The 24539-nt window shown below is 45.4% G+C and overlaps 3 protein-coding genes and 1 non-coding gene across 4 annotated transcripts; 2 read left to right on the forward strand and 2 right to left on the reverse strand.

Annotated features, from left to right (window-relative positions):
• Window positions 1-823: 823 nt before the first annotated feature.
• Window positions 824-3032, forward strand: LOC117837012 (uncharacterized). The gene is made up of 3 exons (XM_034716548.2): window positions 824-1940; window positions 2034-2132; window positions 2592-3032. Exons 1-3 carry the CDS (start codon window positions 894-896, stop codon window positions 2700-2702), a joined length of 1257 nt encoding a protein of 418 aa, XP_034572439.1. The 5' UTR covers window positions 824-893; the 3' UTR covers window positions 2703-3032.
• A 582-nt stretch (window positions 3033-3614) lies between these two features.
• On the forward strand, window positions 3615-3687 carry TRNAR-ACG (transfer RNA arginine (anticodon ACG)). The gene has a single exon. It is a non-coding gene; the product is annotated as a tRNA-Arg (tRNA).
• An 8548-nt stretch (window positions 3688-12235) lies between these two features.
• On the reverse strand, window positions 12236-13476 carry LOC117840073 (ethylene-responsive transcription factor RAP2-13). Its single transcript, XM_034720524.2, has one exon. It carries the CDS (start codon window positions 13436-13438, stop codon window positions 12572-12574), a length of 867 nt encoding a protein of 288 aa, XP_034576415.1. The 5' UTR covers window positions 13439-13476; the 3' UTR covers window positions 12236-12571.
• Window positions 13477-16920: 3444 nt separating this feature from the next.
• Window positions 16921-20933, reverse strand: LOC117839660 (pollen-specific protein C13). Its single transcript, XM_034720053.2, has 2 exons — window positions 20592-20933; window positions 16921-17453 (listed from the first exon to the last, which is right to left on the reverse strand). The coding sequence occupies exons 1-2, from the start codon at window positions 20770-20772 to the stop codon at window positions 17122-17124; spliced, it is 513 nt and encodes a 170-aa protein (XP_034575944.1). The 5' UTR covers window positions 20773-20933; the 3' UTR covers window positions 16921-17121.
• Between the last annotated feature and the right edge of the window lie 3606 nt (window positions 20934-24539).

Here is a 24539-nt window from a genome sequence, read left to right on the forward strand (position 1 = left end):
AGCTTTCTCGTATAGTAGTCTATAGTGCGTCTTTTTCATGAGGGCGATGGTCCGTATTTATAGGAAAGAAAATCCCTAACACCCTCGTCTATTAGTAATACCGAACTAGTGTACCCCTTTACGCTAATGAGCCTTTGAGATTTATTCAGAATCATTTATATGGGCCAAAGCCCATATATCTAACTGCTTGTATCTCGTGTTGAAAATAACGAGCTAAGAGTAAATGATAAATTTAATAGCTTGAAAATTTAAGTTAAAGCCCTCTTCGAAACCCATGGTTCTCGGAATACAAGAATATGAAAAGCATTGGAATTGAATGTCATTGCACCTTCAATCCTATGAACACACATGAAACTGCAGGAAGAAACATGCATGAACGGAGAGAATGATACAAACTAAACTTTCCCAAGGATCAAACTCTTGGTAAAATTCCTCCAAAATTACTATGAAACAAGCTATTCCATAAAAATTTCAAAGGATTGGTAGGAATTCGATCCTTTGTTCCAAAAGAGCTTCATAGGAAAAAAAGAGAATTCCCTATAAGACCCAAATTCTCTAAAATTGCTCCACTTTTCTTTTGTTCCAAAGGGACCTAAATTTTAGTCGAAAATTACAAGAATTAGTAAGAAAATTCTTAATTTCGATGGAAATGTTCCTTTTTAAAGAGTATTTTGCCATTTTTTTGGGGTTAAATGCTGACATTCGTTCTGGCCATCAGCCCATCACCATCAGACTCGCGCACGGATGCGCCGCCGGCCGTGACAGAATACGGCGCTAGTATAAAGCAAATCAAAGCAACGACGAAACAGAACGACACGAACAAACCGCCTCCCTCTCCACCCCCGAGCGGCCCCCGGCGATCACCCCCAAGAATCCCAAGAACCCTCTGCGCCATGGCCATGGCGCTGGAGCCCTTCTTCTTCACCCCGCCGCCCGCGCCGCGGCACCTCGCCGAGCTCCGCATCGAGCCCGCGCACTCCGCGGTCGCCTTCTCCGCGCCCTGCGCCGCCGACGCGGGGCGCAAGCGCCGCTGCCTCCTCCCGGCCTCCTCCGTGCGCAAGAGGATGCTGCTCGAGCTGGCCCCCTTCGACCCCGCGCCGGGCACTCCGCCGCCTCCGCCTTCGCGGACGCCGACGCCCTCGCCGACGCCGCCTCCCTCGCCGATGGCGTCGCGCGCGGGGTCCTCAGCCGCGGCTGAGTTCTCGTTCGCGCCGGGGCTCCGGTCGATCCAGCCGACGACCGCCGCGGGGAACATGTTCGCGTTCCCCGAGAACGCGCCGACGACTCCTGGGGGATCCGAGGCCAACAGCGCGGGGAACATGTTCGCGTTCTTGGCTGCGCCGGAGCGGCCCAACACTCCCACGGGCCCCACCCCAAGGGGCGGCTTCGTGTTTGCGGCCTCGCCTGAGGGGCCGCTGACGCCGACGTCCAGGGGCTCCAGCACTAGCGGCCTCACCTTCTTGGCTTCGCCGAAGCAGCCGTTGACGCCCACGGGCCCCATCGCCGGCGGCCGCGAGCCGTCCTTGATGGCCACCGGGAGCGGCGCTGCCGCGCCCCTGCTCTCCCCGAAGCCGGCGCGCACGGGCGCCACCGACAGCGGCGGGTTCCGTTCCACGGGGCCGGCCAAGGAGACGACGCTCGGCCCCGTGGGCCTCGCCACGACGTCGTTCGTCTTCTCGGCCTCGCGGTCGCCGACTCCGCCTAGCGGCGGGAGCAAGAAGCGGCGGCGGCCCAACCTCCGCATCAAGACGACCACGCGCCGCATGAGCCCGCGGCTGTGGGCAGAAGATTCGCCGTCGCCGCAGCTGCAGCAGCTCACCCCGCCGCCACAGAAGCTCGCCAAGATGAACTCGTCGGACAACGGCGAGGCCTCCCGCTCGTCCATCATGTCCGGGCCGTGCTGTTTGTTCGTCACTTCGCCGGCTAAGGCGGCCAAGCAGGTACGGCCGGGAATCTTGCACTTCTTGATTTCTCTGCTCGCCGCCGTTTCTTTGCTTCCGTGCGCCTCTGATTCGCCAGTTTGACCACCGCAGGAAGCCAAGAAGGCCTTCAGCGAGGCATCCCGCTCGCCGGCTGGGTCACGCTGCACGTCGCCGGCGAGGCCTTCCTCACCGGAGAAGCCGAGCAAGCCGGTAAAGCCTTTCTTACTGTTTAGTCATCGTTTTGGTTGGTTGCATTCTTTGACTTAAGCGATAAGAACCGAATTCACATGACTTAACTGCACAATTATGTCAGTACTCAGTAGACTTAAACATGATAACGTACTCTAGCTGTTCAGTACTTGCTTATCGATGATTGAGTGGATGGATGCATTTACAGCCAACCATACTATTCTGTGTTTTCTGGTCTTCACAAGCTTGTTTTCCTGTGCCAAATTTTATGAAGCTTATGATCTCTGTGTGAATTGAGTGCTATCACGTGCCCAATTTCTTTGTTGAAATTTTAACTGCAATTCAGAGTTGTGTACACAAAGAACATTGCTTGGATTAACCCGATTAATTGTTACTGCTGTTCTCTCATTTCTTTAGCTTCTTTGGGTTGCATTTTGGTAACCTGTCTGTACTGTCTTGATGAAACCTGAACATGTTCAGGAGCGAGAGGTGGAAGTATCCAGCGCGGCCTGCTCCGGCGCCGAGGTGGTGGTGCGCGTGACCTGCAAGTGCGGCGTCCACAAGGAGTTCAGCTTCGACCATCACCTCTGATCGGCCAGCTCTCCTATCCACCCTCACCGTCAGTTTCGCCTTGTTGTCAGATCGGATCGCCCCATTTCTTTCTGCAGTGTGTTTTTTCCGGCAATTTACAGGAGCCTGTACTGAATATAGGACAAGGTTAACAGCACTGGGTTCAGAACCGTATGAGCCTCAACGAGTTGTAGAATGTTGGATGATTTGTTTTCGTCTAGTCTTCTGCTTTCTTTTTTCATGAACTGCAAGTCTGCAGCAACGGATTGCACTTGTCCTTCGCCTGAACTCTGAATGTTTGATGTTTCTAAGCTTTGGTATAATGTTACTTGGTTGCTTTGGTTTGTGAGATGTCACTATTAGTTTGCTAATGCTGAATCATCATCATCTACATGTTCATTCAGATGATTGTCTGTATATTGCTATTATCTAGCTGTTCAGTTGTGTGAACGGCAGACTTGATCGGTTGATCGGTCTGATGTCTGAGCTGTACAGCTGATTTGAAGATCCGCCAGCCCTGCTTCCAGTTCCAGTGCATACCGCCCATGCTTTTTTGTTAATGTGATCTCGTTCAGATGCAAGCATTAATACATTTCGTCTTTGAGAAGAAAGAGGGAGGTCTGGTTGTAATATATGCGAGGAGGAGGGAGGTCTGGTTGTAATATTATGCGAGAAGAAGGAATTGACAGTACATTGTTGGGTATGCTCTCCAGATTGCATTACATACAGATGAAAGCTGTATTTGCTTACTGACGGTAGTAATCACACGAATGTCGAGATAACTGTGAGATGGATTTCTATACTGTGCCACGGCATTTGGCAGCAGCTGATACCTGTGTTACAATGTCATCAGATGCTTTACGGTGGTGAAAAATAATCCTGGGATTGGAAAATTAGTGTTAAAACTCTTTTAAAGCAAAAATTCAACATCAGGATTCCATGGCCCAATGGATAAGGCGCTGGTCTACGGAACCAGAGATTCTGGGTTCGATCCCCAGTGGAATCGATGTTCCCATCCATGTAATTGGAGGGTTGTATAATATATTAACTATTTATTTTTTGCCACGCTGACTAACCAGGGTAGAATGTGAAAACTCTATGCACTTGTTTCCTCCTCCCCACCATAGACGGTGGAATTAGTACATAAGCGGGATTGTTTGCTACAATAGTTTGCACCTTTACACTGTATAAGTGGTTTGTACTGGAAAATTTTCCAAGATATATGTACATTATCCATCGGCAGAGAGTTTGGGAATGTGATGTGCAGTGTTTTTGCTATGTTTATGGGGCAAGGAGCCACAAATTGACCCTAATCAACTATAAACAGAAATCAGTCCACGAACGAAACCTAATCTGTTCACCCAGTTTCGAGTCTTGAACTGACGAGTGCCTATATTTTTCTTGATTCAGTGTGCACCTGTGCGATTTCATCAATCTCCAGATTTACCGTTTCATGGTGTGTACTTTATTTCGGAAAAAGAAATCAGTCAGCACCGACCCCTTGAAAAAGCATTGCAGTGAGCTCCCGCAATCACCTCAACTCCACTATGCAGTGGTATTGCACTCCGAACTATATATTGTGCTAGTGTCAGTGCAGCAATATATCGTACTAGTGCAGACTTACAGGTGCCAATGTCTCTTGAGTAGAAGTGCCAGTGTCGCTATATCGTACTAACCTTATTTTACAGAAAGAATATGTGCCAGGTGTCTTTATATGCAAGCCGTAGGATAAGCAGTGAAAAAATTCCCACAAACTTTGGATATGAACACCAACCAGCATTCTACAGTATATTTATTCGAAATGTTACATTTTGCCGTTGGGCTCGGCCCTGTTGGCTTGGGCTACGACGTTATGTACCATGTATGATTTTGGTATTTAACGTCAGCCTTTTAAATAGGGCCTTCATAAAGCGTGGGCCTAAACTAGCAACTAACTAATTGAGGAAGAGTGATTGCAGTTTTTTTTATAAGTTCTTATTGCAGTTGATGGGGCATAGACATAGGATATTAATAGTATATCCACGAACGGAAATCCTATCCATCTTTCGAAACATCTTTAACCCAGCAGTAGCTCAATAAGTAGTCCACAACGATCCAACAAACTATCTCAACATCAACATTTTTTATGTAAGTTGGTGAATGTAAAAAACTATTGGTGAGTACAAAATATACGTTGGTAAGTGCAAAAAATAGTTGGTGAATGTAAGAAAATGTTGAGCAATAATGTTGGTGAATGTAAAAAAGTTAGAGAAAAATGTTGGTATATATTAAAAAATGTTGATCAACGTCAAGAAATGTTGATAACAATTAAGTCAGAACTTTTTTAAAAAAATATTGATAAATGCCAACAAATGTTGATAGCTGTTAAAAAAATGTTGTACATGGGCTATATGGGCTTCAAAGATAAGTTGCTTATCTACCTTCTAGATCCACAAATGACCATTAATGCAAACCAAAGGAACAACTTGAAAACTGTCTAGGTCCATAGAAAAAGCTATGAATCTAGAGTTAAAACGATTTATAACTTGGGATGCTTCCAGATCCACAAATGACCATTAATGCAAACCAAAGGAACAACTTGAAAACTGTCTAGGTCCATAGCAAAAAGCTATGGATCTAGAGTTAAAACGATTTATAACTTAGGGTGGATCTTAGGATGGAGGGAGTAGATTCTAGCATCCGACCTTGGGAGGAATTTCTCTTTACAATAAGATGCTTATGCTTTAATAGGCGAGGAAAAATACATCGATAAATAGAGGATGGTTTCCTTGACCTTCGATCAATAGAGGGAAATACTCTTTCCATCAACGGAAGAGAATAGCTTCCCGCTTCAAACAATCTATATCATGGTTAGCTAATTAATTTGCAACGTTACATATGTGACTTTTAGCTATATATAACATTTTTCTCACTTACAACTTCTTGTAAATGAAATATGATTATTTTAAAAAATGTAGTACTTGTGTCACAAAGATTAATAAAACATTTGTCTTTTGGCACTCAAATACAATCAACTCACCTTCCATGCGCCCCATTTTGTCTCGGTTTAAAGTTGGCCCGGGACAAAAGGTTCACCAACTGGGACTAAAGCTCGGTCACTGGTGGGGAGCTCACCAACCGGGACCTTTTATCCCGGTTGCAAAGGCTAGTGGAAAAAAAGATCCTGAGAGGCCTTTTATCCCGGTTTGTAATACCAACCGGGATAAAAAATTATCCCGGTTGGTGTTTCAAACCGGGTTTATCTCGGATGGTGTTTGAAACTGGGATAAAAGGGTCCCCAACGGGGTGGCTGAAAGAGGACTAAATCCCTCGAACCCTTTTATCCCGGTTTGTAATACCAACCGGGATAAAAGGGTCCCCCACGAGTTAATACAAAAGGATTGCATCCCCTAAATAGTCAGATGTGCTGTGTAGGTGGGATGGCAAGGAAGCTACGCGTGAGGCTGGAGGTTGTGGGTTCGAATCCCACGCAGCGCGCACGCGCATATTTCGCGTGAAGAATCGCGTGACTGAATGCAAGACCTTCATATTATTAATTTCTCATATACTAGTAATATTCTTAAATATTCTAGGTTACTCAGCTTTTAGAAAAATTCTCATAGATGACGGAGTCCATAACCCGCTTATTAACGGACTAACAGGCTTCTATCTAGGACTGGATGGAGTACGAAAACTTTTAATGCCATTGTTGCAGAGGTGACGTCATTGGATATATTAACACTTTTCTTTGTTTCAGTCTTTCAGACCATATATCCTAGATTATCCGGTTAGAAAATATAGTGATCTTCGTTACACGGGTTGTTCAGTTATTAGGACGTGCCCAGGACTCGGAGGAGTAGTTGGTATTGGTAGCCAACTTCCTAATCGGTGATAGACATCATGCCTCGATCAAAACCTTTTCGATCTTGATCCTGTTTTGCAATAGCATTAATAACATGTAAGAATGTACTCTGCCGTCCTATTCAATTGGTGGAGGAGCACAATGCCGCCCATGGCTGTGGGTCTGAACAACAGATGGCTTGGATGAATCATGTTTCCTTACTTGGTTTGAGCTCAAGAAAATGATCCTTATCATGTGTGCAACACAACCCAAGGCCAATGGTCCCTGAACTTGTGGTGTCATCCGGGTCACTAAACTCTCAAATGCATTTTCAGATCCCAAAATTTGTCTCAAGGTGTGATCCGGATCCGTAAACTCTCAAAGTGCATATTTAGGCTCCCAAACTTGTTCTCGGGTTTCATCCGGGTTTCTAAACTCTCAAAATACATTTTCAAATCTTAAAACTTGTCACATGTCGGTTCGCTCGTTACCTTCACAACCCCCTTATGCTAGTGATCATGCATGTGCTGCTTGGCACTTGATTAGGGGATCTTAAATGCACTTTGAAAGATTAAGGACTCGGATGACACTCTGAGATAAATTGGTGGACCTGAAAATATGTTTTGAGAGTTTAGGGATGTTGATGGCATCTTGAGATAACTTCATTCACCTGAAAATGCATTTTGAGAGTTTTGGGATCTAGATGACACCCCATGATAAATTCAGAAACTACCCGTGTATTTTAATCTAGAAGAAATTTCATATTATATTTACAGTCCATTTACGGAGCAAAGCATGGAACTGTTTCTCTTCTAAATTCGATTACTGACACAACTTCTTATTTTTACGTATATGCCGCCTCACGCCTAAAATCTTACCCATCAATCAAATCGAATTCAACTGCAACAACAGTAAGAGAAACTCCAATAAATTGTGAAAATACATCCTCTTTCCCAATAATATGACATAAAGGATTGAGGAACAAAAAAACTCTCCAACAGATTGAGAACTCAATCCTCTTTTCCTATTATTTTTCCTCAATTGAGAATAAACATCCTCCTCACCCTTTTGGAAAGGGGATCCAATCTCTCTCCCATTTCTCCCCTCCCCCCTTTCCCTTCCCCTCATGCTTTCTTCTCCCAGACTATCCCTGCTCTGGTGAGCCGCTCGGAACACCGTTCTTGCTTTGGCGTGCTTGCTCGAGCCCCGCCCAGCTCCAAGACGGTCGGAGCAAGCTGCACTACCCCACTATGCCGACCTGCTGCGCACGATCAGAGTAGGCAGCAGCGCCGCCGCCCCACTATGACGACCTGCTGCGCTGCCCACCCCGCCAGCCTACCGCGCCGCCACCTCACCACACCAGCCTATCGTCCTGTTGCAATACACGTCGTGCCACCCTACTGCGCCACCCTATAGATTTCCAGATGGGCCAGGCCCATTGGGTGGCCTAAGGCCCGGCACTAAAAAGCACGGCCCGAGCATGAGCTCGGCACGAGGTGAATAGTGTCGGACCGGCCCAGGCACGATTATAGTGCTGGGCCGGCCCAAGCACGATTATAGTCAAAAGGCCTGGGCCACATCCCAGGCACGTTGGATCAGCACGGGCCCGACACGATTAATGGGCCAGCCCGGTGCTGGCTCGACACCCCCGCATCTCTTGCCTCCCGACCGTTGATCATCGGCGTCCCCTTGCCTCCCAACCGTTGGATCAAGCTATTGGGGAGGGGCGTATATAACCCCCTGCCCCTCCCCCCCGCGGTCGCAAACCCTAGCGACATTTCCCTCCCCTAGCCGCCGCTCTCACCTCTCTCATGTGCCTTTGGCTCTTCGTTCTTTCACGCGCCTCGCTGCCTCTGGCTCTCCGCCTTCGCTCTCTCGCCTCTGCCCCTCTCATCTCCTCCCTCTCCAGCGACCGGAGGCCACCGTCGGCCACATCCCGACGCCGCTGGCCCCCCCCCCCATCTCCTGACCATTGTCTGTTGGTGTTCTTCTACTGATTCGTTGGTGTGTCATCTTCTTCCCCCAACCCCTGCCACCTCTCGCTCCTCCTTGGCTCTGGTGTTCGGATCCATTGTTAGTTCACCTTGCCATGCGCTCCGGTGCTCTAGATTCGTTGGTAAGCTGTTGTGTTGTTGTCTTCTTCCCCCACCCCTCGCCCACTCCTCTGTCCTGTTGCCTCCTCTCGCTCTTCCCTGGCTCTAGTGCTCTGGATCCGTTGTTCGTTGACCTTGTCGTGCGCACTGGTGCTCCGGATTCATTGGTAAGTTGTTGCATTGTTGTCTGGTGGTGTTCTTCTACTGATTCGTTCTTGTTTTGTGTTCGTAGGTTGATCCGTTAAGGGACCAGAGCGTCGGCGATGGACGGCAGCGATGATTTCCAGGAGCACACCATCAACGATGAGCTTCGGATGATGGACCAGTGAGGTGATGACGAGAGTGATATGAAGGCAGAGCGGGACGAGCTCTTCAGTGGTAGCACTATCGATCCAACCGACATAGCTGATGCTGAAGCACCACCTGCTGGTCAAGAAGCACCTGATGCTCCTGATCTAGACATGGTGAGTAGCGGCACCAAGATGACCCATTCCACCACCTATGAGTGCTTGAAGGACTTTGAAAAGATCTTCAACGACATCAATGGGAAGAAGGTAAGGATCTCTGCCAAGTGTAATCATTGTGGCATTATATATGCTGCTAGATCTTCCATTGGTACTAACCATCTCAACAGGCATGTTGAGAAATGCCCAAACAAGAGGGCTAAGGTTTGTAGTTCCTAGTCTTTAATCCAATTCAACCCTGACGGTTCTGTCCGTCAATGGGATTACTTTACTGAGCTAGCTTGTACTCAACTATGTCGTTTAATTGCTAGACTAGATCTTCCTCTATGTTTTGGTGCATCTGCTGCTTTTGAAGAGTATATTAAACTTGCTCATAATCCTAGATTTTCTGCTGTCTCTACGCAATCAACTACTAGAGATATGTGCAAGTACTTTACCGATTGCCGTGCTAAGCTTATTGAATCATTTGTTACTGTTTCATCTGTGTCTATCACTTCTGATATCTGGTCTGGTAATACTAAGGAAGATTACCTTAGTGTGGTTGCTCATTATGTTAATGCTGATTGATAATTAGAGAAGAACTTAATTGGTTTAAGACTCATTGATGAATTTCACTCTGCCCAGAACATTTCTGACCACGTGACTAATGTGCTAGAGGAATATGGTTTGATTTCAAAGGTATTTTCTCTTACTTTGGATAATGCGTCTGCTAATTCTACTGCTATGGAGAAACTTAGTCCTAAATTAGCTACTTATGTTGGATCATTGTTCTTACATCAGCATTGTGCTTGTCATATCATCAATCTCATGGTTAAATCTACCTTGAATCTCATTGAGTCATATCTAGATGCATTTAGATTTGCATTATCTTTCATCAATGCTTCTAACCAACGCATTGCTTCATTTAAGAGATTTTGACTTGCTGTGAATGTTTGTCCTAGAAAGTTTGGTTTGGACATGGATGTCAGGTGGAACTCTACTTACCTCATGCTCAAGCATTTGCTCCCTTACAGGCAGATATTTAATATTTTCAAAGAAACTAACTATCCCAGCGGTGAAAAGATCATTTACTGTTGACAGAAGAACACTGGACTGTTGCACAGAGTATGCTATCCTTCTTTGAACTCTTTTATAATTGTATTGTTGCACTATCTGATGTTTATTATCCTACCTCTCCACTTATGTTGCATCAGCTTATTTTGATTGCTAAGCATTTTAAATATTATGAAAATGATAAATTGCTTAGGCATGTGGTCCTTCCTATGAAAGATTACTATCTTAAGTACTGGAAAGATATTCCTATGCTTTATTCTGTTGCATTCATATTGGACCCTAGAGCTAAATTGAAAGGTTTTCAAAATGTGCTCAGGTTGTTATCTAATCGTACTGGTACTGATTATTCTGCTTACTTCACTAATGTTAGAGCTGAACTATCTACTGCATTTAAACTGTATGATGACAACTTTGGTGCAGTAAAATTGCAAAGGCATCCACCTCCATCCACTTCTGGTAAGAAAAGTAGTGCTTGGGATGATATTTTTTCTACAGGTTCAGATTCTGGTGCATCTGCTTTTGGAATTCATGATGTCCCTGGTACTTCTTTCTCCACCCCTCCTCCCTCTTTGCCTCTTGCTTTGTCTAGAAGATCATCTGCAAGTGCTTTGCTGCTGCAAGCAGCAAGCACTAGTGCAACTAGTATGGGTATTGGCAATGAACTCTATCTACTTGGACAGTGACACTGTCACCCATTTTGATGATAAGTTCAACATCTTATCTTGGTGGCACGAGCATAGAAGAACTTATCCAGTTCTGTCCATCTTAGCTAGAGATGTTCTTTCTGTTCCTGTCTCCACAGTATTATCAGAATCTGTTTCAGCACTACTGACAGGATCATCGAGGAGAGGCGGCGCCGATTGAAACTGGAGACAGTCGAGATGCTCTCTTGCGTCAAGGATTGGGAGGCTGCAGAAGCAAGACTTCAGAACTAGTAGAGGATGAAGAACTTGAGGAAAGTTTTGCTAATTTGTACCTAGATGTCCTGATGATTCAGAAGTGTAACATTGGACTGTAATAACTTGAACTACTACAATTTGATTGGGCTGGGCTGTACTCTTTTTTTCCTATCTAGGGTATTTTCTCACGAGATGTGAGTTTTACCTAGATAGGTTTTTAACGAGGCAGCCATTGCACCAGCTCAAACTTATAAGTTATAATCTCATGTCTCTCTTTGTGATGTTGATCTGTGATATTGATATTGTTTATCTCTTGTATGTGTTGTGAAGTTCAAGTTTAAGATGATTTTAATCTGTTGAAGTTCAAATCTGTTGTTCTTTTGAAGATGAATGAATTATGTTGTTCAATTTGAGTGGTCATTGGCCTTTAGTGCCTGGCCCGCACACGCTAGTGCCTGCCGTGCCACCGTGCTGGCTCGGCACGAAAAAAGGGTCATCGTGCCGGGCCTGGGCCGACTGTTCGGCACGATGACACAGCACGGAACAGGCGTTGTGCCAGATAGGGCTGGGTCATTTCATGCTAGGGCCGGGTGGCCCATTTGGAAATCTATAGCCACTGCTGCATCGTCTTGCTACGCCATCCGACCTGCCGGCCTGCGACGCCACCACCGCGGCAGCCTCCCTGCCCTACCAGACTCCCATCCTACCATGCCACCACCCCACTGCGATGGCCTACCGCCCCGCCAGTCTGCCAGCGGAAAAGAAGAGAGGAAATGAAGAGAGATAACAGTAGGCCCACCTACTAGTTTAAAGGGAAAGGGGAACATACGAAAGGTGATCTGCTGCAGCAATGATCTCCTTTTATGTTGAAAACATGTTTTCTCAATGCCCTTTAGCTAGTTTAGCAATTTGTTGGAGTTGCTCTGAGGTCCCTTGGCATGTTTAGCAATTTGTTGGAGTTGCTCTGAGGTCCCTTGGCATATTGAAGAGGTGGAGGTTTGTGAACCTATGCTATAGTTTCGATGAAAGAATGTCCTTTTGTTGAAAGAGGCCTATCTAAATACAGCACTCTCTAGAACTGTATCCATGTATGATAAAGGAGCATCCATACATTGGAAACAACTTCCACTGGTGCTTTGCAAAAATGAATATTATTTCCGAGAAAAAACATATGCATCTCCCATAAAGATACTCAAACCAGTAACTGAACACAAACAAACAGCCATTACATGTCTAGCCAATGTCATTCATGGGCGTTCATATTAACAAGTATATTTCTGTGGTTACAGCAGCAGCGCATAGCATTTTTCTTTGTGATGACAACGACGCTAACAAACTAGCGCAGGGCATTGCGCGCGACAGCAACTGCAGCGCACTCCAACTCAATTCCTTCCTGCTCGACGCCGCGAACAAAAACCAAGCAGAGGCCTTGACAGGTGGCACACTGATCGTGCAAGGGAATCTAAGCTCCACCGCGAACGCAGCCATGGCATCATCTCGAAGCCAGTCAGCCATTGTTGCGCTCTTGTTTATGGTTCATGTACTTCGCCTTAATTAGGACTTAGGAGAGGATGGCGTCCCAGTCGATCTCCAACGACGGGTACTTGCGGAGTGCGACGCCGTCGGCCTCGTCCCAAGGCGCCTCTGAGAAGTCCAGCTGCTGCATCTCCGGCAGAGGCGCCGCCGCCTTTGCCAGTGGCGACGACCCGGTGGACGATGGCGAGAGGTCCGCGCCGTCGGCGGCTGTCGTCGTCGTCGAGGCCTCCGAGCCAGAGCAGCAGCCTGGCTCGTTCTTGACGTCCGCGCTCTCGTGTCGCGGCGACGCGGGCGCCGGCGCCAGCGCGGACGACGTCACGGCCTGGAGCTTGGCGTCGACGGACGGGTGGAGCGGCGGCGCGAGGTGCCGGCCGCCGCGCCGCAGCTCAGGGAAGTTGAGGCGCGCCGCATCGCCGCGCAGCCGGAACGCGGCGCCGTCGTAGGCCAGCGCGGCCTCCTCGGCGGTGTCGTACGTGCCGAGCCACAGCCGAGTTCGGTTCCGCGGCAGCCGGATCTCCGCCACCCACTTGCCCCAGTGCCGCTGCCGCACGCCGCGGTAAAGCTTCGCCGCCATCGCTGCTGCCGGCGCCGCCAGGCCGTAGTAGCGCTTCATCACGCAAGGCGCCGGTCCCATGCGCCCACCGACACGGTAGTAGAAGGCCGCCTGCGCCGGCGTGATGAGGTTGTAGCAGCTGGCGCCGACGGCAGCCATGGCCGGGCTCTCCTCGACGGTGTCCACCATGAATGGCGGCACGGCCGGAGCAGCTTTCGCTGGTGTGACTAGCGCCTGGATTAGCTCTCTGTACTCCATGGCACCTAGCGGCGGCGGCGGAGCAAGAAGCTTATTGCTGGTCCTAGCAGTAGCGTGAAGGCGGCGCCATTGGCGATCCATGGCTGTCTATAGTTTATAGTGTTGCCTTTCTTTGGATGTTTAAGAAGTGGAATGAATATTGCTTGCAATGGTTCGGGAAGTTTTTATAGGCAGGGAGTCAGTAGCGGCTGCGGCTAATGCGCAAGTGCCAAGTGTTCAGCTGTGCTACGTGTCAAAAGGTCCAAAGCCTGAATGCCACTTGGCAACTGATGATTGGCTCCAAGGTGCAATGGGAGCATTGACCGTGGAGGTCTTTAGACGTGGTTGTCCAACTGCTAAGTGCTAACCATGTTCAATGACTCAATGAAGTTTTATATGTAGTTGCAGGCTTGCAGGCTCCATACATGTGATGCAATTTTAACAAAATCTGTGTAGTTTTGCCGAATAATTTCTAACGGCATCGGTTTCTCTGTGTAGACGAATATTTGTAAGGAATTTTTGCGATTTACACTCCAATGGTTTTTCGGCTCTAAGATAACTATCTGGAATGTCTTGCTTACAAGCTACTGCTACGCATCCGTACCAAATACGTTGTTGAATAATGCCGCCTGATCCATGGAAGTACCCTTTAGGCTACTGTAGTATGATGTTGACATAACGCCGCCAATTCATTTCGATTTGATGCACACAAGGCCGTTCTTTACTGGACATGGCATGCGTGATCCATTGTGTCAGCACAAGGAATGTAGGCCATCAGTTCATTGTTTAACCTCAGCCATGCGATCAAAAAGTGAGCTTTTTTCCCTTTTCTTTTCACTTACTCTACTACATATGAGGTCTGCCATTTCTTCATCACTTATTTTTCTTGTTTAGCAAATAGAAATGTGAAAAAAAATATTACATTGCCACATACGGAGTATATACACAAGTAATAGAGCCAAGTCGTGTACTAGTTAATAAGATTGCTGTTTGGAAAAAAAAACACAGCTTGAAGCTGCTAAACAAGAGACAATGTATAAATCTATATTAGAATAGATCATTTGCTTAAGAAGACATGGTAAGATAGTTGCGGAGGCCGTGACGGGTATCAAGATCAGGGATACCCTTTAATGCGAGTAAAGATAAAATCACGGATCGCGGCCCACCAATTCAAGTGGAGGTCTGCTGCTATTCCCGCCTGGCTGATCGGCGAGGCTTAGGATTGGAGCCCGGGCATCAAGGGAAACATGCCGCTAAGCTGGCTCAAGACGCCACGCTGGGGCTGAGGCGAAATTATGGGCTAAGCCTATCGCAGTCCTGAGGGATAGCTAGGCCTGCCCGATGAGATGGCCGCAGCCGCACCCACGTGGGCCTAGGTAGGAAAGCGCGGGCGGACCAGTCGCGCGCAACATTTTCCGTCCTAGGGAGAGCGGGACAAACGCACTAGGACAAAAAGCTCCCAGTCGGGAATGGCACTGTAGCGCTGACCGGACGGTACCGGTCAGGCACAACCGTTCCCGTTCGTTATCATGATGACATCAGATGATATGATCGGGGCAGGCGCCGCCCTCAGATATGCGTGAGGGCTGGATTCAATAACTGAAGTGGTCGGGGTGTGGCCCCCGGCGGGAGGATTCGGCGAAGATGAAGCAACGGGGCACCTCGACTGAAGGATGGGACCCACCGCAACCAGTCGGGAAGGGGGCACTCGACTAGATGGAAGCCCTACTACGTTCAACGGTGTAACTTCCTTATTGGCCATACATATAAGGGCATGGGGAGGGACGAGATGGGGTTTGACCCAGAAACCTGAAACACCTACAGTTTGTAATCCGCTACTGTGATTACACCACGAACTTCATGTAGGGTGAGTTGCTCGAACCAACCTCGTGTGTCTCGTAAGCTAGGCCATCCAGGAACTCACGCGACAAATCTTCACTAGTTGACGCTACGAAACATGGACAGACCCAACTTCCAATTAAGCTGGCAACACCTATCTTGTGTATATCCTGTTGTAGAAAATACTTGTAGATAAGCAGAGAGAAATTAGAAGAATCTTTGTAATGCGTTAGAGAACAAATGAAAAAAAATCCAGTGGTGGAGTATAGACGTTTCAGTTTTATGTGGGGAAGGGAAAAGGGATGGCACGGACCTTTTCACAAAATAGAAAGGGACCCTTAAAATTTCACCAATTAGAAAAACTTGAGTGACTTGTCCATCGCACCTTCTCCAAGTAACAATTTTATAAAATGTTCTGCAAAAGAATGTGAAATCGAGCCAAAACGTAAGTTGGCCCGAATGCTGTCCACAAGCACCATCAATTTCAGTTGAATCACTGGAACTAACCCGAGAAATAAACCGAAGAAAAATAATTTACAACTAGCTATCTGTCAAGATCTGTCCCTTTAAAAACCGTTGGTCCATATCCACAACCTGTCATACGCCCGAGCACATCAAAAACATTATAGGAGTGGTGATAACCTTCTTAATCTCTGGGTCAAAAAAAAAAGGGAGGGGAGGAAGCCAAAGAAGATGATAACTTTATAAACCAAGCTTGTGGCCTGCGTTCATCAGGCCGGGCGTTAACAAATGCATGATAAACTAGTGGTGGCCAAGTAGCCCCGGATGCCCAAAAACACAAATATACTACCGCCTAATCGCGGGTTAGCGACGAGCTAATCCAATCATGCAGGCTATGAAGTGGTTCGTTTTTTGGCGTGGCATCAGCGTTCAGCAGCCGCAGCCTGGTGACAGGTCTGGTGATGCCATGGACGCAGCGCTTTTTCAGCGCTCTGGTTAATAAAGGGCAAAAGGGTGATTAAAGAAACAAGAGGATAAGGGTTAAGAAATGATGGAAGGGGACAGGAGAGAGTAACAATACGGCGTCAGACAATCTAGGGGTTACGACATGCAGAGGTAATAAGATTTGGCGAGGTACCTTGCTTGTAATTGCAGGTGTGCAATAATGTTCACAATTTTCCTTAAAGAATGAGGTTCACATCTCATGGAGTGGTATCAAAGACCTAATTTATCGATGGAGCACTTCCTTAAAAAAAAATAACGTTCACATCCTGAACCCGTGGCTCACCTCTCCCCCGGAACGCATGACATTTTCAAAATTAAAAAAGAAATGAAAAGAAACCAAGATACTCTGTTAGACTGTTACTGATCAAGCGTTTTGTGGTATGCACCTGGATCCAGCAATGTCACCAAGCCAGGTCCAGCTTCTCGATGTATCCAATACCATGAAGCAAGTGAATGTCCTCAAAGCCATCATATACTCTGTGTTTGTTTGTTGCCGAGGTATCAATTCCTCCTAGGCAAAAGACTCCGTAGGACGTCCTCAGCAACAAAGCCCAAGTAAACCATTTCATTGGCAAATGGATGAGCCGAAAGTTTGGACACATTGGCTCTCCAGATAAACCCAGTACGAAAGGAAGATAAATGCAATCAGAGGTAGGGCAGATTTGGCCCAGAGAAGAAAATTCGTTGTTGCAGAGCTCTGAAGCTTGGCTTCCGGTAGTCTCAAACAAAACAATGTTTGTTCTTGCCAAAAAAAAAAAAATCCCAGTACCTCAGCCATATCAGACAACCGCATTTTATTAGCCACGTAGATTCTGTAGCTGATAACATTCGCAGTTCAACTGCAGATAAACATACATACTCAAAGCGCTAAACTAAGTGACAACAACAATGTTGGTCTTAGTGCTAGATATAGAGGTTCCATAACAGTTCAGACACTAGGTAAATATATAGCTCGCCGAGCAGTGTCAAACTCTTCACAATTACAGGTGGTCGTCCTCATCCTCGTACATCTTGAGGACCTGCGCGCATCTGGGCAGAGCAACGTCCTTCTGGAATCCCAGAGCATTCGCCATACGAACATTAGAGGCCACACCATTGTTGCTGGTGAGGAAGACAGGGGCCCTCTCCCGACCAGGCACAGTTGTGGCGCACCTCATGTCTGGGCTGCTGATGAGGACGGACTCACAGAGCTCATCCTCGTGCTCATCAGTGACGAGGATGTTGTAAGTGCCAGTGCGGTCAGTGTGCCCCTCGTAGGTGCATGACTTCAATCCAGTGGTTTTCGATCTGCACTCAACTCTTACCTTTGCTCCTGTAGTAACAAAAAATGCCATATTAACAGCAGTTGACAAAGAAAGAAATGCATGACTGAAAAATGGATGCTATCATTTTGTTCATTCAGCTCTAATTTTCTACCTTTTTCAGTTGGTTCCTCCCAACCAATTAGAGTAGAAGATAATAGTTTTGAGCACCAGGCAGTATAATTGTAAGCCATAAAACCTTTTCTGTTTTCACATCAAAAGTGTATAAAAGTAGTGCTGCTTCTTTTTTCAGTATTCAATATATGCCAGATAGCCAGGTTAAATTTAAACAGTTTTTACAGTATTCCACACCAAGTAGCAGGGAGTAAACAAAACCTGACCATTAATTATAATGGGTATTATAGACCTTTGTATTATCCCAAACAACAAAATTTGTTGACTAACTGATCATGCCTCAAATCTCGCTCGTGCCACATACAGACAACAAACGCATGCCTAATTCAGGGAACCTCACGGCTACCCATGGAGGAAAGTTAGATACATTCCTAATGTGGAGAAGAATACATGGCATGCTTGCTAAAATGTTGAGAACATGATAGCTCCAAATCATCAGCCTTTCAAGCTTCACATAATGATAGATCTCGATTGAGTGTGCTGTCACGCTGCCCAAATCAATCCTTCCATTAGAGAAATTCTCAGACCTAACATTGAGCTTTCATGGATCTATCATTAATTTTGAGCTTTACTGATCAGTCGATGCAAGGATAAAAAGAAAATACAATTGTTTGATTGCATGATCCATCCCGCTTCATATGAGGAAACAAACAAAATTAATTTCACAGCAAGGGGGATGCACAGATTCTGGATGTGCGGTGGCTGGGAGAGAAGGCAAAAACCTGGTTGTCGATACGAGGGAGATTAATTGACTTGAAATAAGAGGTTTGTACGGAGTATGTTACAGTTTTGCCCTTCAAACAGTTGTACTCGCTCCAACGTGTCGAGAGAGTATAATAGATCTCATCCATCTGATTGAGGAGATTGGATGGTTCAGAATGATTTGTGGGCATCCTAAAAGAGCTCTAAATTTTTAGTACCACATTCTAGATGCAACAGGCACACAATTCAAGGTATTGCTCTTTTCCTAAGCAATATTCCAAAAATCACTATGCCTAGCCAGGCCCAACTTTATAAAAGCGAAAATATTTGGGTATCCAATTAATAATATTGCCATACTTAGGGACTGCCATTTTCAGTAAGCAATATTCTGAGAATCTCCAGGCCTGGCCTGGCCCAGCTTTCTAAAAGAGAAAAGATTCCAGGACCCAACAACCACTTTCTTCCTGAATTGTCCGATGATAGAATAAGCTAAAAAATTGTTCTAGCCACATAACAGTATAAATTTATCTAACTAATAATTTGTTAATATTCCAATGTTACTGGAGAACAAAATTTGCAGTGCCCCTAGTGTTCACTCAAGCCCTCCTGGAAATCTGTATCATTGTTCCGTCAAGTAATCTATTGGCACTGACATATATAGTTCTCATAAACAATTCATATTTCGTGCAAAATAGGAAAAGGACAAGTTGTTTCTCTTGTCCTAAATGTCATCTTTAATTGACTGGAGGTAGCACTATCTCGCTACTGAAGGAATACAACTTTGTACACTTTAAAAATAAAAACATGGACAGCTGTAGAAAAACAATGACATTCAACTAATCTACAAAAGGATAGCAATTATCTCCTGCCAGAAGCCCAGAACTGCAGTCAGTTAGAGCAACTCCAAGAGGCCGCTAATCTTACCCCCAATACTTTTTTTAGGGAAAAAAGGAGAAAAAACGAACTCCAACAGTCCACCCAAACCTTCCCCAATTTTTTAGCAACGCTAAAAAACAGCCTACCACCGCGTATATTTTAGCGTTGGCATTCCTCCCCCAATCCTGATTCCCGCACGCTCGCGCGTCCCTTCCGATGGGCCCAATACGATGACGTAGCCTGTTTTAAAATATTGGGGGCTATTTATTAGCGATCTGCTGTGGATTGATATGTTTTTGGGGGAATTTTTTTTTGAAAGAACCCCCAATACATAGTTTTGGGGAAGAATTTTTTGGAGTACTCTTGGAGTTGCTCTTATACAGGTTAAGATACATAGCCTACCACTACCTATGGCAAACTAACATATTCACTCAAATTCACCAATTTTGTCCAGCAGGATAGATCTAGTCTTTGTTTGGATGTAAGTCTTGGATACTCAACATCTCTGCTCTCTTGCAAATTTGTCATCAACACCAATTTTACAGCCAATGTATTTTTATTAATGAAGATTGAGTGTTTCTATTTGTGTCCAGTATTTGAACTATTGATTGATGAGGCAAACAGCCGAATCATTTCTATACAGCTCAGCATGCATGTTTGATTATCCTGTATATGGTGAAGACTACTAGTTTCAAAGTTCATGTCTTATTCTGAAGATAGACTACATTCAGGTATTTGGATCAACTACCACTGTTCTGATACACTAACTGGTAGCATCATGGAATATGAGCAAAATGGCTCAAGCCAGGCCCAGTGTCCAACCATGTCTACCAATTACGCCATCCCAAATTCCAACCATGCAATCCAGACCAAAATCACAGCTCCTATTGATCTATCCTGCTTGCCTATTCACCACCGAAAATATATCAAGTTTAGAGTTTACAGACCTATATTTTGCACATTCATACTCATTACCATGTAGTAGAAATGCACGTCTGGTAGATCCACTAGAAGAACTAGAAATTTCACCATCACAAACTGGGTGTTCGCTTAGATAAGAAAACGAACCACAAGTGGATCTAAGAAAACAAATCTACGGCAGCAGCAGCAACAACATGTGAGAGCATCGTGCAGACGACATGGTGCAGACTGGCAGAGCGCTAACTTCAGCACTAAGCAATCCCAGAGATGCAACCGGCTTTCCACTTTTAGGAGGCACAAGGTCTAACGCCATTCACTTGCCCAGAACGCTTGAGCGCATCCAAACACCATTTCCCTGAACCAATCCACTCGTAGAGGCATCACACATCTAGATCGAGTATCAGATCACGGGAAATATAAAGAACAGAAACAACTTTTTTTTCTCTCAGTTCTCTACGTTCAGAGACCAGATCAGTAACAAGGGAGGGCGAGCGGGAGGGAAGGAAGCGTCGCACCGGCAATGTAGGTGGAGACGGGGGTCTCGAAGCCGGCGCGGCAGGTGTCGCACCAGACGCGGCCGCGCACGACAAAGCTGGCGGACCGGAGCGGGCGGAGGTCGCGGGACGCGGCGGCTCCCGAAGCCGCAAGCACGCACAGCGCCGCGGCGAGGAGGAGGGACGCGCGGAGGGAGGCCATCGCGCTCGCCGCCAGCACGAGACGGGCAGTGGAGGGGAGGGAGGAGAGCAGATGGCGATGGGTGGCGGAGTGGGAGTGTGGAGGGGTGGAGTGAGGAGGGGGGAGTCGAGGACGAGGGGAATAATGGTCGCGTCTCGTCGTCGTCGGAGGTCGCGTGGTGGGGCGGCGTGGAATTATGTCGGCATGTGGGGGTTGGATTGGGCGCACCGGACGGTGAGGGACACCGCAGCGAATATAGGCACGGGAGCCCCGATGCTTTTGCACCCTTTTCTTTCGGCGGCCGTGGCTAACTACTTTGCTACTAGCAGGACTGTTTATAGATTTTTACTGTTTATTAGTTCATTCAACTTCTAAAAATTTCGATTTTAAAAACTAAACTAAATGCCTTAGAAAAAGATAGAACTTTAGAACTAAATAACTGAAATATTTCGATTGTTTTTTTTGTTTTAAACGATGTTTTGAACACCTTATTAATCTCAGCCTTATCCAAGAAAGATTAATGATATATAAAGAATTTGATACAAAGATGCTACCACTACTTGTTCAATGACTATGATAGTAATAATTAAATCGATAAAAACCCTAGCCAAATCATAATATAAACTCATTACATTAATCTAGATCATTAGTTGTTACCCAATAGTAAGACAATTAGAGCGGACACCTTACACCTCATTATGAAAAGTAATGAAACTTAAGAGCATGGTTTGAGTTGATTAAGTAAAAGGCCACCAGGGGTGATTTCGTCAATTTCGAGGATTTGCCGGCTTAATCTTTCGGAGATGCTCATATAAGTAGAGTTGCATGCGTGTGTTCGTATGGACGAGTGTGCGTGCGTGTACGTGAGTGTTTGTCCCGTGTGCTTAGCAAAAAAAGAGTAAAACAAAATATTTTGAGGATTTGAGTTGGGCTAGGCTAATGGGATATAAAGAGTCGGTTAGCATGGTGTTTGAATGTTGGAAACCCAAATAAAATCGGTTAACCTAATAGATAGATTTGAAATAAATAATATAATAGTTGTTAATTGTACTGCTATAAACTTAGTTTAAATTAACAATTTAAGTTTTGGTGTTCCATTTTTGATTTTTCTTCACACCATCTCTACTTTCTAGTACTTGAGGACTCTTTAAATCAGGATGATTACACAAGAAATATTAATATTAATAATAATTTTGCATGAAGGAATATGACTTAGGTCTCAGTAAAAATTAGATTTAGGGCTATTTTGGATTTAATGGCTGAATAGAAATTTTAGAGAATTTTTATCAATATATTTTAATTATGAAGGGTTTGTGTTGACCGAAAAAAGCTGGGGAGGCCCTACTGACTTTTTATATTAATGGAAAAATAGAAATATGTACAAATTTACAAGGCCACAGGCCCAAAAAGAGAGATCCTAACTAAGGGATACAAAATTATCAAAACGTATTACAAAACCAAGTTTCTAGCTCCTGCTTTAAGGATGGTTTTGCTCTATGAAGAATAAGGGCAAATTCATCCTTAAAGGATTGCCTTCATCTAACAAAAGATAAAGAACCATCATAAAAAATAATCGAATTCCTATGAGTTCAGATGCACCAGCACGCAAGAATGGAGATTTCTCTGAAAATTGTAGACCCAAACATCTGCCTTGCTCGAATAATCATTCCAGAGGTGTTCAAAGAGAAGTCCCATGCTATACCAAGAAGTTGCCAACACTGTAGGCTGAAAGGGCAAGAGAAGAAGAGACGAGGCAATGTTTCCTCCAGACCAGTTTGACAGAGCACACATGAATAATCATCTAGGTTTTAGCGCTTCCTCCGAAGAAAATTTCTGGTGTTAAGGCGATCCCTTAAGAGTAACAAAAAAAGAACTTGTGTTTGCCACTTGCACGAGATTTCCATATACATTTGAAAATGGGAGAGACCGGGAAGGTTCCTTTAAGAGCCATATATGCTTGCTTAGAAGTAAAGATCGGTGAGTTCCAAATGTATGACCAGGAATCAGGACTGCCTGTTTGAAAGGATCTTGATGTCGCCTAGAGGGGGGTGAATAGGCGAATTGACAAACTTTAATCCAAATTCAAACACCTTGAGCCTTGCTGCCTAGACAGACCGGTCAGACCGGTCTGAGGCAGTGAGGCACACCAAATTGATGCTTGATCCCCTATTTGACTTTAGCACCAACAATCTTGAAGAGTGTCACTTGTAGATGATATTTGGCAGAATAAACTTGTCCCTGTACATAGTAATGACACACCCAAGTAGATTGGAGTGGAAGCACAAGTAAATGCTAGGATACAACAAGTAATGCAAACTGTAAAGAGGACACGAGGATTTGTTTATCCGAAGTTCAGATTCAACCAATGAATCCTACGTCTCCGTTGAGTAGCCTATTAAGATACGAGTCTTTTTCAACTCCCTCCCAACAAGCCGGGTCTCTTTCAACCGCTTTCCTCGTCTCCACTAGTTGATCTTTTCCCTTGCGGAGGCAAGATCGCAGCCCTCACAAACTTGCCGCTGCTCACCACATGTTGGGAGCCAGCCGGCGACACCTAGCCATCTAGGAGGCAAACCTCCAAGAATAACAAATGCTTCAAGGCTTTCTCAACACGAACCACAAGTGCTCAATCTATGGATGGCTCTTCTCAGCTCACAATTGCTCTCAATTCACTTCTCTCTTCCTCCCAACTCACAAGATTTCACTTAATTCACACAACCTCACAAAGAGGGGTTGGGGAGAGCTTTTCTTGACTTTTGCCTGGCTTAGAATGGTCTAGGATCACTGTTTTTTCCTTAGGAGCAGCAACCTCCAAGAGTGGAGGTCGTGGGGTATAAATACCCCAAAAAGCAAAAACTAGCCGTTTGGAACACTGGGCAGACCAATCTAACTCGAAAACTAGCTGTTGGTCTACTAGACCGGTCTAGAGTGGCCTGACTGAGCCAGCCACAATGCTCCTAACACTCACTCTTGTTGACCTAAAGGTTAAGCCAACCCTTGTTATGTGTTTTGTAATCTTTTAAATCACTCAAGGGTATCTCTCAGGGTGAAACTCACATGGGTCAACTAAGAGCACTTTTGGTGTTGTCAATAAGCTAATGTTGCATCCCTCTTGATAGTACGGTATACCTATACTCAAGATGAAATATAAAAACCATATCATTCTCTCGAGTTTGTAAGTCTTCATTCTTGCCATACTTTGACTTTTGGATACTTGAGGGCTTCCAACATAGTCTTCAACTTGAGCTAGTGACTTAAGGCTTCCTTTATAAAAACCATATCATTCTCTCGAGTTTGTAAGTCTTCATTCTTGCCATACTTTGACTTTTGGATACTTGAGGGCTTCCAACATAATCTTCAACTTGAGCACATCCAACTTGAGCTAGTGACTTAAGGCTTCCTTTCGTCCATAATAAAGTATACTTGAAGTCTTTAGTCACTCCATTTTACCAACTATGATAGACTAGATGCATTGCATTGCTTCCCTTGGTAAGGTCTAGAAATGATACCTCGAAACCCCCCGGATACTAGCTACTTCACCCTAGCAATATTCCCATGGCACAAGCCGTCGCTTATCCAAAGCTTTCTTAGTCCCTTGTCTCTAGTATCTCGTTTGATTTCTTCACCCATTCTTGCCACATTGAGTTTAGCTTTGCTTTGACACCAATAGTTAAATCCCATTTGAAGTCTTCTTCAAATGCTTGATCTAGGTTGATAAAGAAACTTCCATGAATTGCAATCTTCCACTTAATAAGACCAATACGTAGATCATAAGCTCGTGTCTTTTA

Source organism: Setaria viridis, chromosome 9, assembly GCF_005286985.2.
Source record: "Setaria viridis chromosome 9, Setaria_viridis_v4.0, whole genome shotgun sequence".
In the NCBI taxonomy this organism is placed as follows: Eukaryota; Viridiplantae; Streptophyta; class Magnoliopsida; order Poales; family Poaceae; genus Setaria; species Setaria viridis.